Here is a 16,778-nt window from a genome sequence, read left to right on the forward strand (position 1 = left end):
CAAATTATTAGCAAGTTTATTAATTTTCTATTGTATAGCCACAAAGTAAAGATTTTGATTTCAGTTTATCAAAAATTTGAGCAACACTTTATAAGACAGACAAAATAAAGCTTTTGTTTCATGAGATTATCAACTTTAAATATAAGGCTTTAACCCACAGAGCTCTCCATGGTGTTATTATATATCACTTGTAAATGAAATCCAGAATGATATACATGCAATGTTGTAGCCGAAAAGATATCAAGGTCCCTCTATAAAGGTGTGGAAAACCAAATCAGGTACTACCGACCATCGATTATGTCTTGTCAAAATCTGTTCCAATTTTAGCCAAGAAAGTGTCAACATTAGATTCAAATACATCTATCTGATTAAATAATGGCGATAAAGTTAAAAACTCGACGTCTACAGCTAGAATAACATCCCCTACTAACATCCAGGTATGAGTCAAAGCCATGTTTAATGGGAATAGTTAATGCAATACCAAACCTTTACCTACCTTGACTCCCAGGTCTGTCTGTTGAACTGCCAGATGTAGCTTGATCCCTGAATGAACTGGGTGGCGGCATCAATGAAGTATCCTCTACACTCCTTTTAGACCCCATGTTGGACTGCTGTATGTCAGAGCTCCTTGACTTTAACTGATCTGGAGCAGGACCTGTTCGTTTTCTAATCTGATCAAGTCCTGAGTTTATTTGGTTTCCAATCTGACTAGATCCAGAGCCTTGATTTCCAAACTGCCCTTGTCCAGAACTTGGCTGATTCTCTACTGAACCTATTCCAGAATTCCTTTGATTTCCCAATGGTCCAGGTCCTGGGTTCATCTGGTTTCCAATTGGTCCAGGTCCCGTGTTCATCTGGTTTCCGATTGGTCCAGGTCCTGTGTTCATCTGGTTTCCGATTGGTCCAGGTCCTGTGTTCATCTGGTTTCCGGTTGGTCCAGGTCCTGTGTTCATCTGGTTTCCAAGCGATCCAGGTCCTGAGTTCATCTGGTTTCCCATTGGTCCAGGACCGGACATTGTTTGATTTCCAAATTGACCAGGTCCAATATTAGGCAGTGGATTCCCAAACTGACCTAGTCTAGAATTAACTGGGTTTCCAAATGGTCCTGGTCCAAAATTTGTCTGGTTTCCAAATTGACCAGGTCCAGAATTTGGAAGCTGGTTTCCATATTGTCCAGGTCCCAAGTTAGGTGGCTGGTTGCCAAAATGACCAGGTCCAGGGTTTGGTTGCTGTTTGCCAAAAGGCCCTGGATTAGGAGGCATATTTCCATATGGTCCAACATTTGGTGGTGGCATATTTCCAGAAGTCATAGAGTTGGGTGGTGGCATATTATTACCAAACTGATTAGGTCCAAGGTTTCCAAACTGGTTCAGACCCATTCCAGCTGCGTTGTTGAATGGATTTGCGATTGGGTTTCCAACTTGGTTGATATTAGGTGGTGGTGCATTAGGAGGAAACTGGTTTCCAAACTGACCCAAAGGTGGCATCTGGCCCACATTAGGAGTTGGCATATTGTTACCATATTGGTTTGGGCCAAAGTTGGGCATTGACATATTGGCTCCACTCATTTGCACGTCAGGTCCACTAGGTACACCTGGTGACCGCGATCTTCTAGATCTATGGTCTGAGGAATGTCTGTACCTTGGATCAGGTGACCTTGACCTTCTTGACCTTGGATCTGGTGATATTGACCTTCTGAACCTTGGATCAGGTGACCTTGATCGTCTGAATCTTGGATCAGGTGACACTGACCTTCTGAACCTTGGGTCAGGCGACATTGACCTTCTGAACCTTGAATCAGGTGACCTAGACCGTCTGAACCTTGGATCTGGTGAGCGTGACCTTCTTAACCTTGGATCTGGTGACGGTGACCTTAATCTTGATCCTGGTGAAATTGATCTAGAATGTACCTGGTCATGATATCTTATTGGGGATCGTGACCTTGGCCTTCCATAAGGAGAGGGGGAGTTGAAACTTTTGGGTGAAAGCTGTGTAGAAGATGATAGATGTGGATATCTTACAGGTGATCGGCTAATATACATCTCTTGTGATTGTTGACGGTGACTTAATGGACTCAAAGAACGCCTAGAATGGCGGTCATGAGAATATGGGGATAAGCTTCTATGACTGTCATATGAATGTGAAGAATATCGAGAATCCATGCCCCGTTCAGGTGAGCGTTTATCAGGACCTCTCAAGTGGTGATCAGGAGAGCGAGTTAATCTGCCGGAGGAGCTGTAAGGATCAGGGGAGTGCCGTGATCTGGATAAATATTGATCTGCTGAACGTATTTCTCTAGGGGGTGACTTGTTTCTGTAGCGATCAGGGGACCTTCCTGACTTCAGTAGACGATCAGAAGACATTCGAGCTCTGTCTACAGAACGTCCTGGAGAGGGCTGGCGGTGATAATGATCGGGGGAGTGTCTAGAGCGACTGGGGTCTCTTGCTGGATCTGCTCTGGAAGGAGATTTTCGTCCCGATGATCCTCGATCCTTGGAGTACTCTGGAGACAGTCTTGTTCTGGATCTATCATCTCGCCGGGAACGATCTGGTGATTTTCTTCCTGGGGACCGTTTCGTACGTGTAGGTGACCTTGACCCAGTAGATAGCGACCTTGACCCTTTAGATATTTTATCGATCGGTACAGGACCCTTTGCCCTGGTAACCAGTGTATTATTACCTGTTGAATCCTTCCTTTCTCTATCACTTTCTTTTTTGCTTGCTTTACTGCTTTCTTTACTGTTCTCAAATCTACTTTTCCTCTCTCTTCGTCGAGACTTGGAATCACTCTTCCCAGTTTTTGGTTCCTCTGAGAATTCTGTAGATTTTTTTTCTGCTGCTGTTTTTGCTCTTGCGGCTTCAATCGCAGCATTTACTTCGGCTGACCTTCTCCTAACTAATTCAACTCTAGATATTTCATCTGCTGTTCTTGCTCTTGCGGAGTCAATCAAAGCAGTTACTTCGTCTGCCTTACTCTGAACTACTTTATTCAGCTTGGAGTCTTTTATTAAATCTCTCTTACCTTCCTGATCTTGCTTGCTGGCATTGCTCGATTCTTTCTCTTGTAACTTATTAAAATGATCAATAACATTCCCAAACAGATTATTGGGCATTTTGGCTTTTTCTTGTTTCTTTTCTGAAGACTCTTGTTTACCAGACACTTTTTCTTTTGCAGCAACTAGACGACTTACTGGAACAGGTTGTATTTGTTTAGGAGCTTCAATTTTTTTCACGTTGAAAGCAAGTTTTGGTTGTGGTCCCTTCTTTTTATTGAGTTTTTTCCTTTGATTTTTGGATAGAATTTTGTCGAGTTCCTGTGTTGCCTCTTCAGTGCTATTTTTAGACTGGATGTTTGGTTTTGAAGGCTGGCTCTGACTGGTAGCTGGCTTCCTCTGTATGTAATAGTCCAGAGACTGACTGATAGGAAGCCGTGGTGGGGGTCCCCGTGGGGGAGCCTGACTGAAAGGTGAGGTCTGTGGAGGGGGCATCTGAGGCACAGATCCAGGCCTCATAGCTGAAAAGAATAACCAAATACAAGGTTGTAGGCGTTAAAACCATTGAGTTTCTGATTTTGATTTAAAAATAGTGTTCAACTATAGAGGTAACTCAACAAATGCGATTTCTTTAGAGAAAATATGAAATTCTTTATTCAAAGATGGAAATTTAGAAGAATTTTGGTTGATGAATGAATAATATGTACTCTGAAATATGGGAAATTAGATGTTTAGAAATTTGTCATTTCATATGTCAATTGCACAAAAGAAATTTTCTTCTTTACTTTGATTATCTTACAAATATAAAAGCATTCTTATAAATTCAATCAGATACAAATTTTGAAATACACTTGTGTGTCTGTGACAATATCAACCAAGAGAACCTAATCAAGTTCTACCTAAGATTTATCACTACTTCGTGTTGCATACCACATACATAATGTACGTGTGCTGTATAGGAAATAACTACAATGGATTCATTTTTGGCCCTATTGCTAATTAACCTTAGTTTTTAAGGGCCACAAAACAAAAGGATTCAGTTCCCCGACTTTCTAACATACCTTGGACTGCACTAGGAAATAGAGGTGGGGCTGATGGGATGCCGGGTGGCCTCATTACCGGTAGGTTAGGGAAAGCTGGATTTCCACGTAAGTTAGGAGCCTGACTGACAGCTGAAATGGAGCACAAAATGAACCATCTATTAAGTTGGTTTGGCTCACAAATGCTATCAAATTTGTAAAAAAATTAACCTTTTTTCTTTCAGATAAATTTTAGTTTTATGTTGTGAATTTCAATTTTTTTAATAGTAGGTTAAAATGCAGACCAATGCACATTGTATCATAATTTCAATATTAGCTAAAAGAAGTTTGAGAGGTGAATTAAAAATACTTGAAGGGTTATGGTCAAAGCTACAGACATCCAAGAGTTAACAAAGTAGTAATTAATATTAATTTTTCTTACTTCGTCTATTTCAAAACCAAGAAAAAATCAGATGACACAAATGCCTTAAATGAGTACTCACCCTGTTGGAAGGCTGTGCTTGCTGTGACCTGAGGAGGCCTACCCAGTTGAGGAGGTGCCATGCCAGCAGGCTGGGGTCCCCTTTGTATAACTGCTGGGGTCTGTAACCCCCTGGCTTGTCCCAATAACGGACCTCGTGGATGAAACGGTGGATGAGGGCCCCTGACCTGTCCTCTGTGAGGTTGGTTCTGGACTCCTTTAGGAATGTCCACCGCCAACTGAGCACGAAATCCCATTGGAATTCCTGGCTGGATTGGGGGACCTCTAGGAACACTGAACTGAGTGGTGTTCGGATTTCTTAAGAAAGGAACTTTTGGAGGTGGTACTGCTGGTTGTTGAGCAGTAGTGGTAGTAGTAGGGGCTTTGTTATCCAATCCACCGAGACCAGGGATGCTAACCGCAGGGATGCTAACCGGGACAGAAGGAGGAGGCGTTTGTTTGGAGAGTTGCTGGGCAGTTATCCTAGCCTGCTGTGCTGCCAATTGGTCCTTCACCACACTCTGTAATGATGGCGGCAGGTCCTTCGAGGCGACGTCTGTCAGGGTCTCTATAGCCTTTAGCTGAGCTGCCAAGGCTGCACTGGACTCTGATACAGAGGCGGAGCCACTTTCTGACGCTGCCATCAACTGGCTGATAGTTTTCTCCACTGCCTTTACTGCCTGTACAGCCGAGGACAAAATAGGACCAGTACCTGTTGTTGCTGTGGATGATGTGGCTTGTGTCGACTTCTGGTGAGACTGTGTCAAAGGAGCAGTTGTCGTCTGTCCGACTGATAATAAAAATAATAGTTTGTTTACTAAAATCTAACTACAAAATGATATTGTATTCAAATTTGAATGCTTTCTCAAATCTACATAAGCAAAGTTTAAGCTAACTAGATATATTTCCTTGATGCATCATGTACCAATTTTTCTTACAAAAACACCAAAATTTCCAGACACAAAAATATCCCAATTCACAGTAATCCACTTACAAGTCATGTAAACAAACAAAATGTTATACTTAAGATTTATGCATATAAAGTATTTAAAGAATACTATTATGCAGATGCAGATTTGTGCCATCTTTTAATTTTGTAGTGCTCCATCCATTCCATATAGGACAGAGCAGAATTATTAAACAATTTTTGCTCCATCAAATTTCAAAGCAGGAGCAGACGATTTGTATTTTTCTTCGGTTGCAATACAATTTTGAAAAGTTTGCTTTTATTTTTCAAGTTCATGTCTAATTAACATCCCGAAAAAAAACTATATCTATATAAAATAATTTATTTTGCTTTTAGTGCATACCCATTCATTTTTTCATTCCATATAGGACAGAGTGACACAGAATTATTCAGGATGCAATAGATTATTTTTAATATTTTCATCTTATAGTAAAATTAAAAGCTCAAACTTTTCAATTGTGGCAATGGTGTAAAATAGGTATCTTTTGTAACTAAACAATAATATGGATTCGTCTGCTCCTGTTTTTAACAGAGAGAAATATAATTTGTCTGCGGTGGAGTATCTTTAATAACCTTGTAAAGCAGTTTACCTTTTGCCATCTCAAGACAGGCTTTCTTTGCTTCCTTGGCCGCCTTCCTCTCCAAGGCTTTACGTTTCTCAGCTTTGAATCGGGCCATGGGAGGTGGTTTGACTGGCAGCTGCCTATCCTTAGCATCTCCAGGCCCACTACAATAATTAATATGTAATTCCATCACAAATATTAATCCTGTATAAAATACAATATGAATTCATATTTTCTCACATATTTATTATCACATTTTTTTATCGAGATACAAACAATTTCTTTACAATATACTTCTACATACTTCACCTGTAAGTTTCTCTTTGTAGCCCTATAAGGAACCTTTACAATTAAATCCTCTGTTCTATATAACGGTGATGTCTTATTCCGTTTAGGAGTATAACAATAAATTCCAACAATAAACCTGTTGAATCACGAGTACAAATCAGTAGCTTTTATAAATATGTATTCTACCTATTAAAGGGATAAAAATTCATTATAAATTTAATTTTGATGATGAAAAGTTGATTAAAAACATTAATCACTGCAATATTTGGCTTAGGTGACAAACATTATTAGGTGGTTAAATTTTGTGAGGTATCTTGATATACATATGCTTACTGTAATTAGGTAGCTTACAAAGGTAGTTCTGAGGTCTACATGTATGAATCAATTGTCACAATTCATGTATTCATGTCATATTTCTACTTATCAAAGACACCTTTAAAAATCTGCAATAGTTTCTTTTTTGCATAATATTCATATTATTTTATTTAGATATGTTGACATAAATGAATTATCATATTAGGCATACTTGAACCAGTTGCTGACATTACTGTATACTTCTGCAAATAGTACTAATGAAGTCATACACCAGATATGAAAAACTGGCAATCTAACATCCTTTATATTCAAAGGTGTTTAAATTTTGTAAAGTCTTTTTGACAAATATGATGCTGAAGAATACATCACCGCCAGGGCTCGAATTTTACATTTTTTGTAACTTGCTAAAAATAGCAAGTGCCCTAAATTTTTACTTGCTAAAATATATATTTTTACTTACAATTTAATATCCGTATTCAAATTACAGTTATGTTACATATAAAATCCTTTATTTTTGCATGATGATGTGAGGTGTAGAAGTACATAATAAATATCAACAACATTACTGTAAGAACTGGGTCCCCATATTTTCCATTTAAACAATTTTTCACAATCATATTATGCCATTTTTACAGTTGTCCCTGTGAAAAACCACTTGCTAAAATAAGCAAGTACATATTTTTTTCACTTGCTATTCTGGTATATCTACTTGCAAAAAGCAAGTAAAACAGCCTGAAATTCGAGCCCTGACCTCTAAGCATTATTATATTTTGTTATATTGACCTGAAGTCTTATACTATTATTATTACATTTGTCTTCTTTAAAGTATATTGTAATGTTATTTCTACCTTTGCCTTTTATGAATCATCGTAATCACATTGTTACCTGGCCTTCTCGTTTCCATACCTTTAATTCAACAGCATTTGTTTCACATAAGTAAAAAGCGATCAATGTTTGGTAGTAATAATCAGTGTTGAATCATTCAGAATTTTATATTGAGATTTTCTACCTGTCTTAATACTTAGGAAATAAATACTCTTACACTGTTGTTCCCATTCCAGTGAAACCTGTAAGGTAGTAAGTTTATATCACAAGCACATTATTTTTTCTCAATGTATGTCTTTTTCCTCCTTTCAATATTTTACCAGGTAACATGTCACAGCTTTAAAGTTTGGTAAAAATGGTCACCTGAAAAAAGTCTTATCGGATGCTTTTTTATTTTGTTGAACCTTTATTTAGGCAGTTTCACATGTGACAAGTTTTATAAGAGCTGCTTGTAGCTCTACCCGAATACAAAGGTTTAGGAAACATTGCTGGTAGCAACTCTTTCTTAACTAACCCCTTGTGAATGTTTCCAAAGATCTGCCAGTAGATGATCCAAAAAGAAACAAAATTTGCTTTTCTGAAAAGTTCTCTTCTAAGTGCTGCAGTTAGCTCTTCCTAAAACCAATTTTTGAGTACAGCTTGTCTTCCTAAAGCACCTGTATCCTTAAAGATTTATTTCACACATCTTTCAAATCTAGTTTGTATTTTGAAATTTTCGAAAAAGATTCATCCACTTTGAATAATCTCCTCTTGGATACCCTTCTGACAGAAAAAAGTACTTTTTCGTGAAAGCTGTTGGAAGTTTTTCTGCTGTTTTGGATAGGATGGATACTCCTCTTGGAGCTGCTGATAGCTATTCCTTATATTTTATGATTCATGGAAGTTCTTGACAGATACTCTCTACAAACGCTTGCCGGAATGCTTCTGTATGACAAAACTATCCTTTACAATGTTGTGACCGGATAATAACGTTTTCTGAGCTCCTTGTAAGTATGAAGAATTAAGGAATCCTGGGGCCTGCTTGTGGTTACCCTGAGTATAATTAATTCTTAAGCCTGCTAAAGGTAATTCCAGAAAGAAAGAAAAAGTTTTTTAAGTTCTGCTGTTTCTGTGAATAAACTTTTTCTGGCAGCTACTGGCAGCTTTTTCTTATAAATCAAAGTTTTTCAAGGACGAACTTCTCATATCTCTTCCTGTAATCAAGTTTTTTATGGGAACTGGTGGTGGTTACTTTCACATTAAACTTCAATTTATTTATGGGTTGATAGCAGGTTTCAAACATGGTTTCCTGAGGGTGAGCAATTGATATTCCAGCAACAAAAAGTTGGAACTGCTTGTAGTTCTCCACAGGAAACAAAGGTTTATTTGAGGGCTCCTTGTTCTGGATTTCCTTACAGATGATACTAGTTACTGCTTCAAAAAGACTAGTACTATTTCATCCCAAGATGTTTTGTGAGTGACAAATAGGTTGTTCTTGGGAAACAAATACTTTATCCTGAGAAAAAATTTGTGGTTCCTCTTCCTAAGTACATATAGATTTTAAGAGATATTTCCTGATAGCTTCTGATGGCTTTCGTTCACAACAAAAGCATCTTGAGATTGTCTTGTAGCTGACAAAGGATGTTCAGAACAAAAGCATCTTGAGATTGTCTTGTAGCTTACAAAGAATTTCCATGACCTTTCATTAACTACTCCTATCGAACAGGTTTTCTCCATCTAAGGCTAGTTGCTTCAAGGACAAAGTTTCCTGAGAGTTGATGGTTGAAACTGTAAGTGATATGCCTCTTCATGGCGAAAAAATTGTTTTTTCAAGAAATAAAGATTTTCTTGGATCTGATAGTTGCTACTCCAAGAAACAAAAGGTTCAAATGATCTGGGGATTAAAGAAACACTTACAAAAAAAGCAGTTATTTCCAGGATACGTTAAGTTGTAGTTGGCTGCTCCTTGAAAGAAGATTTGTTTCTGAGGGCATGTACTTATAGCTGTTCTTCCAAACTAAAACCCGTCTGTTGTTACTCAATATAACAAAAATATATTGAGCACTTGTGGTAGCTCATTCCAGGGAAGGAGCGGTACCTGATTGTTTCTAGTAGCTTCAGCAAAACATGAAGATAGTCGTTTAGCTGCTGGTAGCTTGTGCAAAGGTGAAGATATTCTGATTGGTCCTGATAACTTATACAGATGAAGATTCTCCGATAGCTGCAGGTAGCTTTTACAAAAGATGGAAGAATTCCAACAGGTGCTTGTAAGATTAAAAGTATTATTAAATGCTGCTGGTAACATTTCCTGGAAGCAAGTTTTTCACATGACTGCTGCCAGCTCCTAGCTGTGGACCAGAGCTGCTTGTAGATATTTAAGAGGGTTCAGACTGCTTCTGTTAGATCATGTATATACTTGTTACTACAGGTATGGGGATTTCTTGATAGCTGCTGAAAGCTCCTTCTTATGACAATTTTTTTTTTCTGAGACAGTCTTTTGAAAGTTGATTGTATTCTTCCCATTGCATCGACAATATTAATTGTGAGATTCTATCTTTTGATCATTGCCTTCTTAGAGTTTGTTATTTTCCAAATAAGATTCTTGAATCTTGCTGATAGCTTTTTGTTATGTTTATGTCTAAAGAGCTGCTTGAATCTTTTTCTTGAAATCTCCTTCTATCTTTTCCATAGTTTCTTGACAGCTACTAGAGGCTTTTCAATACCTTATCTTTTAAGGAGCTTGTTGATTTTCAGTAGTTTCTTGGGAGCTACTTTTAGCTTTTCAATATGGTTTCTCGGAAGCTGCCTGTAGATTTTAAGTAGTTTCTTGGAAGCTGTCCATAGATTTTCAAAATGATTTCTTGAGAGCATTTGTAGCTTTTCAATATGGTTTCTTGGAAGCTGCTTGTAGCTTTTCAATATGTTTTCTTGGAAGCTGTTTGTAGATTTTCAATATGTTTTCTTGGAAGCTGTTTGTAGATTTTTAGTACAGTTTCTTGACAGCTGTTCAAAGTTTGTAACAATAATTTATTGAAAAGTGCTGTTATCTTTTCAATTGTTTTTAAGAGCGTCTGGAAGTTTTCCTTGAGAGAATCCAATAGATTTTCTAACTATCTTGTTTTAAAGTATCTTGAGAGCTGCCAGCTGCTTTTCCAAAGGTGCCTCGAATGTTTATCCAAGTTATTGATGAATGAACTTTTCCAAAGCTGCCTCCAATGTTAATCGAAGTCATTGATGAATGACCTTTTCCAAAGCTGCCTCCAATGTTTATCCAAGTTATTGATGGATGACCTTTTCCAAAGTGCCTCCAATGTTATTTCCATTGATGGATGACCTTTTCCAAGCTGCTCCAATGTTAATCCAAGTTATTGATGGATGACCTTTTCCAAAGGTGCCTCCAATGTTTATCAAAGTCATTGATGGATGACCTTTTCCAAAGCTGCCTCCAATGTTAATCCAAGTTATTGATGGATGACCTTTTCCAAAGCTGCCTCCAATGTTAATCAAAGTCATTGATGGATGAACTTTTCCAAAGCTGCCTCCAATGTTAATCGAAGTCATTGATGGATGACCTTTTCCAAAGCTGCCTCAAATGTTAATCCAAGTTATTGATGGATGACCTTTCACAAGTATAAATCCTCATAATGGTTATTGCCATTCCTCCTAGAATGGTACAATAAACTGATAGATATCACTATAAACGTTAATCCTTGCCTTCATCTACTTAACTCCTTTCCTCATCAGTGGTTGACTTGATCATCCAATTTATAATCTCTTCCAGCGATTTGCTTTGCTAGGTCCTCTTTGAAGTTTGTTTTCCTACATTTAATCGCCATTTGTTTACCAGAGGAAGGCTTGTTATTCTTTTCAGAAAATGTAGCTCCAAATCAAATCCAAAGCTAGTCCAAAATAACAAATACAAATTGGCTTGACATTCAAATATCATTACAGAGTTCCCATTTCCTTATCCTTTTGAATCTACCCCATATTGTGATATGTTATACAGACTTTATAACTAGACTTTATAACTGTGATTGGTCCTGTGTATCACTGTCATTCTTTACCTTTTCACATCGATATGATATTTTTCAAGCATTTCTTCCATTTTATATCCCTTTTTGCTCCTTGAAAATATTTTGGTTTTGTCTACATGCCTTATTCTTCCCTTTAAACTAGTGCTAAAAAGGCCAAGCAAATCCTCTTTCCTTCGGGCTCGTTTCCTTAATATTCTTATTCCTTCATTTTGATTGGTAATCAGAATTTTCTATTTTTACTTCTGATTGGTCATCTGAATTTCCTTCTTTCCTGAATGGTCTAAATTGCTTCTGATCTCCTCTTCTGAGTGGTCATCTGAATCTTTCCATTCTTCTCTTCTGATTGGTCTTCCTTATGTGTTAAACTTCTCCTGATTGGGTCTTTTAATCTTCCTACTGTTCCCTCCTGATTGGTCTACTTAATCTTCTAATTCTTCCCTCCATATTGGATCCGTCCTACTTAAGATTAAGCCTTTCCCTAATATTCCATCTGATTCCGTCATTCTAGATTATTTAATTCTATTTCTGCTAAATAGAACTTTCTTAAACTATAGCATTTGTTGTTAGCACTCTTTTGACTGGTAAATCTACATGATCCAATATTGCCATCAGTTTTTATCCCATACACTCATAATTCTGTCTAACTCCTCCAATAGGCATGGCAGTTTCATTTTGACACCTTCTGTGCTTTTATCAGTCTTCTCCAGTTCATCCATGTACAGATCTGCCTTTGTTTTTTATCCTTGGTTCTTGAAACTTTCACATGCTTCCTGCTTTTCACAACCATTTACCAGAGACACCAATTTGAAGCCAAATCACCATTTCTTTGCGACTACACTAGACTTGTTTCTTTCATCATTCATCAATAATGATTATATTTCCAGTCTCTCCACTGTATTTTTCAATCAGGCAAATCATCTTAGGCAGACTTAAGAATGCAGTCCTAATTCCAACTCCCTCTCATTTTTGTAGGTCATTAAATATATTCACAATTCTATGAAAAATCTGTCCTCTAACTTTTATACATCCATGGTAAGTAATTTGAAGTCTACGGCATCTTTTTGAGATATCAGCTATTTCCACATAATCTGTTCTCTCACGTGATCCAAACATCAATCATTCCAACTAAATTTAGTTCAAAATGTTGGTAGGTCCAGAATAAAGAATTTAACTTTGGCTATGTGTAAAACCATTTCAGTTCAATATTGCTGCTTCTAGCTGACACAGTAAAGTTAATCCGAGATTGGTTGTACAGATTAAGATCTCTTCAGCTGACACAGTACAGTTAATTTGATATTGGTTGTACAGAAAAAAAATCTCTTCAGCAGACATGGTACAGTTGATCAGAGATTGGATTTACAGAAAAAGATCTCTTCGGCTGACACAGTAAAGTTGATCCGAGATTGGTTGTACAGAATAAGATCTCTTCAGCTGACACGGTACAGTTAATTTGATATTGGTTGTACAGAAAAAAAATCTCTTCAGCAGACACGGTACAGTTGATCCGAGATTGGTTGTACAGAATAAGATCACTTCAGCTGACACGGTACAGTTAATTTGACATTGGTTGTACAGAAAAAGATCTCTTCAGCTGACACGGTACAGTTGATCCGAGATTGGTTGTACAGAATAAGATCACTTCAGCTGACACAGTACAGTTAATTTGACATTGGTTGTACAGAAAAAGATCTATTCAGCTGACATGGTACATGTACAGAAAAAGATCTCTTCGCCTGACACAGTACAGTTGATTCAAGATTGGTTGTACAGAAAAAGATCTCTTCAGCTGACACTGTAAAGTTGATCCGAGATTGGTTATACAGAATAAGATCTCTCTTCAGCTGACACGGTGCAGTTAATTTGATATTGGTTGTACAGAAAAAAATCTCTGCAGCAGACACGGTACAGTTGATCCGAGATTGGTTGTACAGAATAAGATCTCTTCAGCTGAAACGGTACAGTTAATTTGACATTGGTTGTACAGAAAAAGATCTCTTCAGCTGACACGGTACAGTTGATCCGAGATTGGTTGTGCAGAAAAAAAATCTCTTCAGCTGACACGGTACAGTTGATCCGAAAGCGGTTGTACAGAAAAAGATCTCTTCAGTTGACATGGTACAGTTGACCGGAGATTGGTTGTACAGAAAAAAAGAACTCTTGACACTGTACAGTTGATCCAAGATTGGTTGTACAGAAAAAAGTTCTCCTCAGCAGACATGGTAAAGTTTAAGTATTTCAACGACATTGCATTATAGGTGTTTGTGGTAACTTACAACTTATTGATTATATTTCCCCCCCCCAAAAATTTTAACCGTGGATCCTTCATTCATTAAAGGAGCCATTCATGGTAAAAAAATTTCATCTAGCACACTGTCTGCTATCAAAACCAAAAACTTCTTAGTCTATTAAATTTTGAGTTGATCAGTCTAATGAAAGAAAAATAATTATGATTTATCAAATTAAAACATTCAATAGTTTAGGTACCAAAGAATAGTACTACTGAAACTGAAATGTGAGAGGGTTTTTTTCTGCTTGAACATGGTCACACAGACTGTTGTCTTTGAGGCTGAATAGCCCCTTGGACAATGCAGAGTAGATGAAATTCTTCCTTGCTGGTCTTCTGTTAACCATTACCTCTTCACAATTGTCGATCCAGAAGTCTTCTCATCCTGATTCTGAAAGTAAAATCAAGAAATTATACGTTTTAGGTCAATTTTACAACCTTAAAATACGATCTTTGTATAAATTCCATAACATGTCACATCTTTATCTTGGAACCATATCCTGTTGTCTTCTTGTCTGGCATATTTATAGAAATGGATGAACTTCCAATGCTCAAACAGTGAGTAGATATTTACACTTAAAGACACACTTAGGAGGATATCTGTAACCAATACTGTAAGGCAAGGCATAGAACACACACTAAAATAAACAAGAGACACAAAGGCCTGAGAGGTCATTTGACTTTGAACCAATTTACATGCAAGTTTAATCAACTTCAAATGTGAAAAATTACAGACAATGCACAGCATATGGCGAACAGTGCACATAGGCTTGGTGCATTTTAGGTTGTCTGACACTTCCGACAGACAACCTGAAATTTCCACTGAAAATAATTGGTGATATATTGTATAGGATGATTATGACTTATCAATTGTTCACTCCAAATAGGTGAGGATGATAATCAAATTAAATTAGGGGAAAGAACAGGTAAATATTACCCTATAACACTTACAATCTAACTAATGCTTAAATGATGTTAAACACTGCCTCATATTACAAACTAGAAATGGTGGTCCCAACTCCCTATGGAATCAGGATAGGACAGAACACAATAGGATGTGATGAACATGGATAACAACACCTTTTCATCCCAAAGGCATAAACAAGTCTTACTATATCTAGCATAAATTAGTCATCATAAAATATCATTAGCTATCATTAAGTTTTCTACTTCTAAATCTGACTTTCTGATTGTCATTGGTTGATTCTCTTTTTTGCATACCTCTAAGAGTTATTGTGAGGTCAGAATAAAGACATTTTCATTGCATATTATAATCCCTAAACAAGAGATCCCTTTGGGATCTAGGTGCCCACCAAAGAATGATCAACATCTGACAACGAAATGAGGGATCTTTTATCTGCTTCTTCAAACTTTCACTTCATACATATGAAATGTGATGCTTTCAGTACTTTCTGAGATATATAGCAATAACAAACTTCAATCATCAAAATCCAAGATGGCTACCTGTCGGCAATCCTTTGGATCGATCAGTCCAAAAATGAAATATGGACAACTAAGGTCCTAGGGGAACCTGCACATGAAATTTGAGACAGATCCCTTCGGTACTTTTCTGAGAAATAGTAACTTCAATAATCAAAATCCAAGATGGTGGCCTGTCGGCCATCTTGTTGACCAATCAGTCTAATGCAATATGCACAACTAGGACCCTAGTAGAACCTGTGAATTTGGAGACCGATCCCTTCAGTGCTTTCTGAGAAATAGTGGTAACAAGAATTGTTAACAGACAGAAGGACAGATGATGGACCATGAATGAAAGGAGATTTAAATAGCCCACCATCATCAGATGGTCGGCTTAAAAATTTGAATGAATTCGTACATTAAAATGTATCTGATTTCTTTATTTAGTGCCAAAAATTAATTATAAGCATTGATGTCACTATTTTTTAATTTCTCTGGCTAATGAAAAAGAATTTTTTTTTACAAACATTTGTGAGACTCCGTTATGAAATTAAAAAATAGTGATTTCAATGCTGAAATAAATACTTAATCTATTGAATAAGATGGAAAGTAATTTAGATCCACAGGCAAATCACAACCTCAAACAAACAATACTGTAGGACGCTGGTCAAAGGTCAAAATGTAGCTCGGTCGGGTATTTCTTTTGATATATAATACAACAAACATACAAGTCATATTCATGGTATTTGATATCTCTGTAAATATCAGTCATATGTACATAATTTACAGTTAAATGTTTTACCGGGGGTATTTTTCTGTTAAAAACCAAAAGTGAACTTAGAGTGGCGATAAGACGCAGAAACTGTGCCTGAAAAATGAAAAGTTACAAAAACTTTAAAGTATCAGATCACCTAAGTGTGATCAACAACTCTGCATGGTTTTATACAGCAAATTAATCATCTCGGCAGTTAATCTACCGATCATAAAAACTTCCATCACAAATTGGAGGTGCTAGCAGATCTTATTGTATTGTATAGTCTTCTTATAAAGGTCCATGTGATCCACAATCTGTACAAGGCTGTGTGAAGGCATTTTCATCACACAAAAGATTTTATTACCAGCTGGGGTCATTTAGAGCGCCGTTACAATAGGCGTACGTGTGACGGCCAGTCTAGTAGGTGGTTCGATTGATTGGTAGTTAGTCAGTTTGCACGGTAGCTAGTCAGTTTGCCAGCGACATTCAATAAGCTGTGTAAGAGCGGCTCTCAATGGCTGTAGCTTCAATGTAGGGGCGGAGCTAAATAGTCGGAAACGTCTATCGGCGAATTAACAAGATCAGAAAAGTGTACTGAAGATGATCGGCATTGTAAGCCTCATAATGTAAAAAGATTACACAAACACATTTTAATTACCTCATGTATAGACTCTGAATCCGCGCTACTCAGTGAAGTATGTATGGAAAGAGCTAACTGTTGTAGCGGAAAAGTCAGTCAGAAGTTGTACGGAAAAGATACCGCTCAGTATTTAATCAGATAGATGTATTTGAATCTAGTGTTGACAATTTCTCGGCTACATTCAACCAACATTTTGTAAACTACCACCGCGCATGCG

The 16,778-nt window shown here is 37.3% G+C and overlaps 1 protein-coding gene across 1 annotated transcript in view; it reads right to left on the reverse strand.

The window, feature by feature from the left end:
• LOC138323310 (serine/arginine repetitive matrix protein 2-like) overlaps positions 1–16,778 on the reverse strand; it is a 44,629-nt gene that overhangs the window by 7,518 nt on the left and 20,333 nt on the right. Inside the window, exons 17-21 of the mRNA XM_069267829.1 lie at positions 14,099–14,139; positions 6,051–6,187; positions 4,516–5,283; positions 4,055–4,165; positions 497–3,514 (exon numbers count right to left, since the gene is read on the reverse strand). Coding sequence (XP_069123930.1) covers positions 497–3,514; positions 4,055–4,165; positions 4,516–5,283; positions 6,051–6,187; positions 14,099–14,139 — 4,075 coding nt within the window. The remainder of the gene's footprint in view (positions 1–496; positions 3,515–4,054; positions 4,166–4,515; positions 5,284–6,050; positions 6,188–14,098; positions 14,140–16,778) is intronic.

The sequence above is a fragment of the Argopecten irradians genome, chromosome 5, assembly GCF_041381155.1.
Source record: "Argopecten irradians isolate NY chromosome 5, Ai_NY, whole genome shotgun sequence".
Lineage (NCBI taxonomy): Eukaryota > Metazoa > Mollusca > Bivalvia > Pectinida > Pectinidae > Argopecten > Argopecten irradians.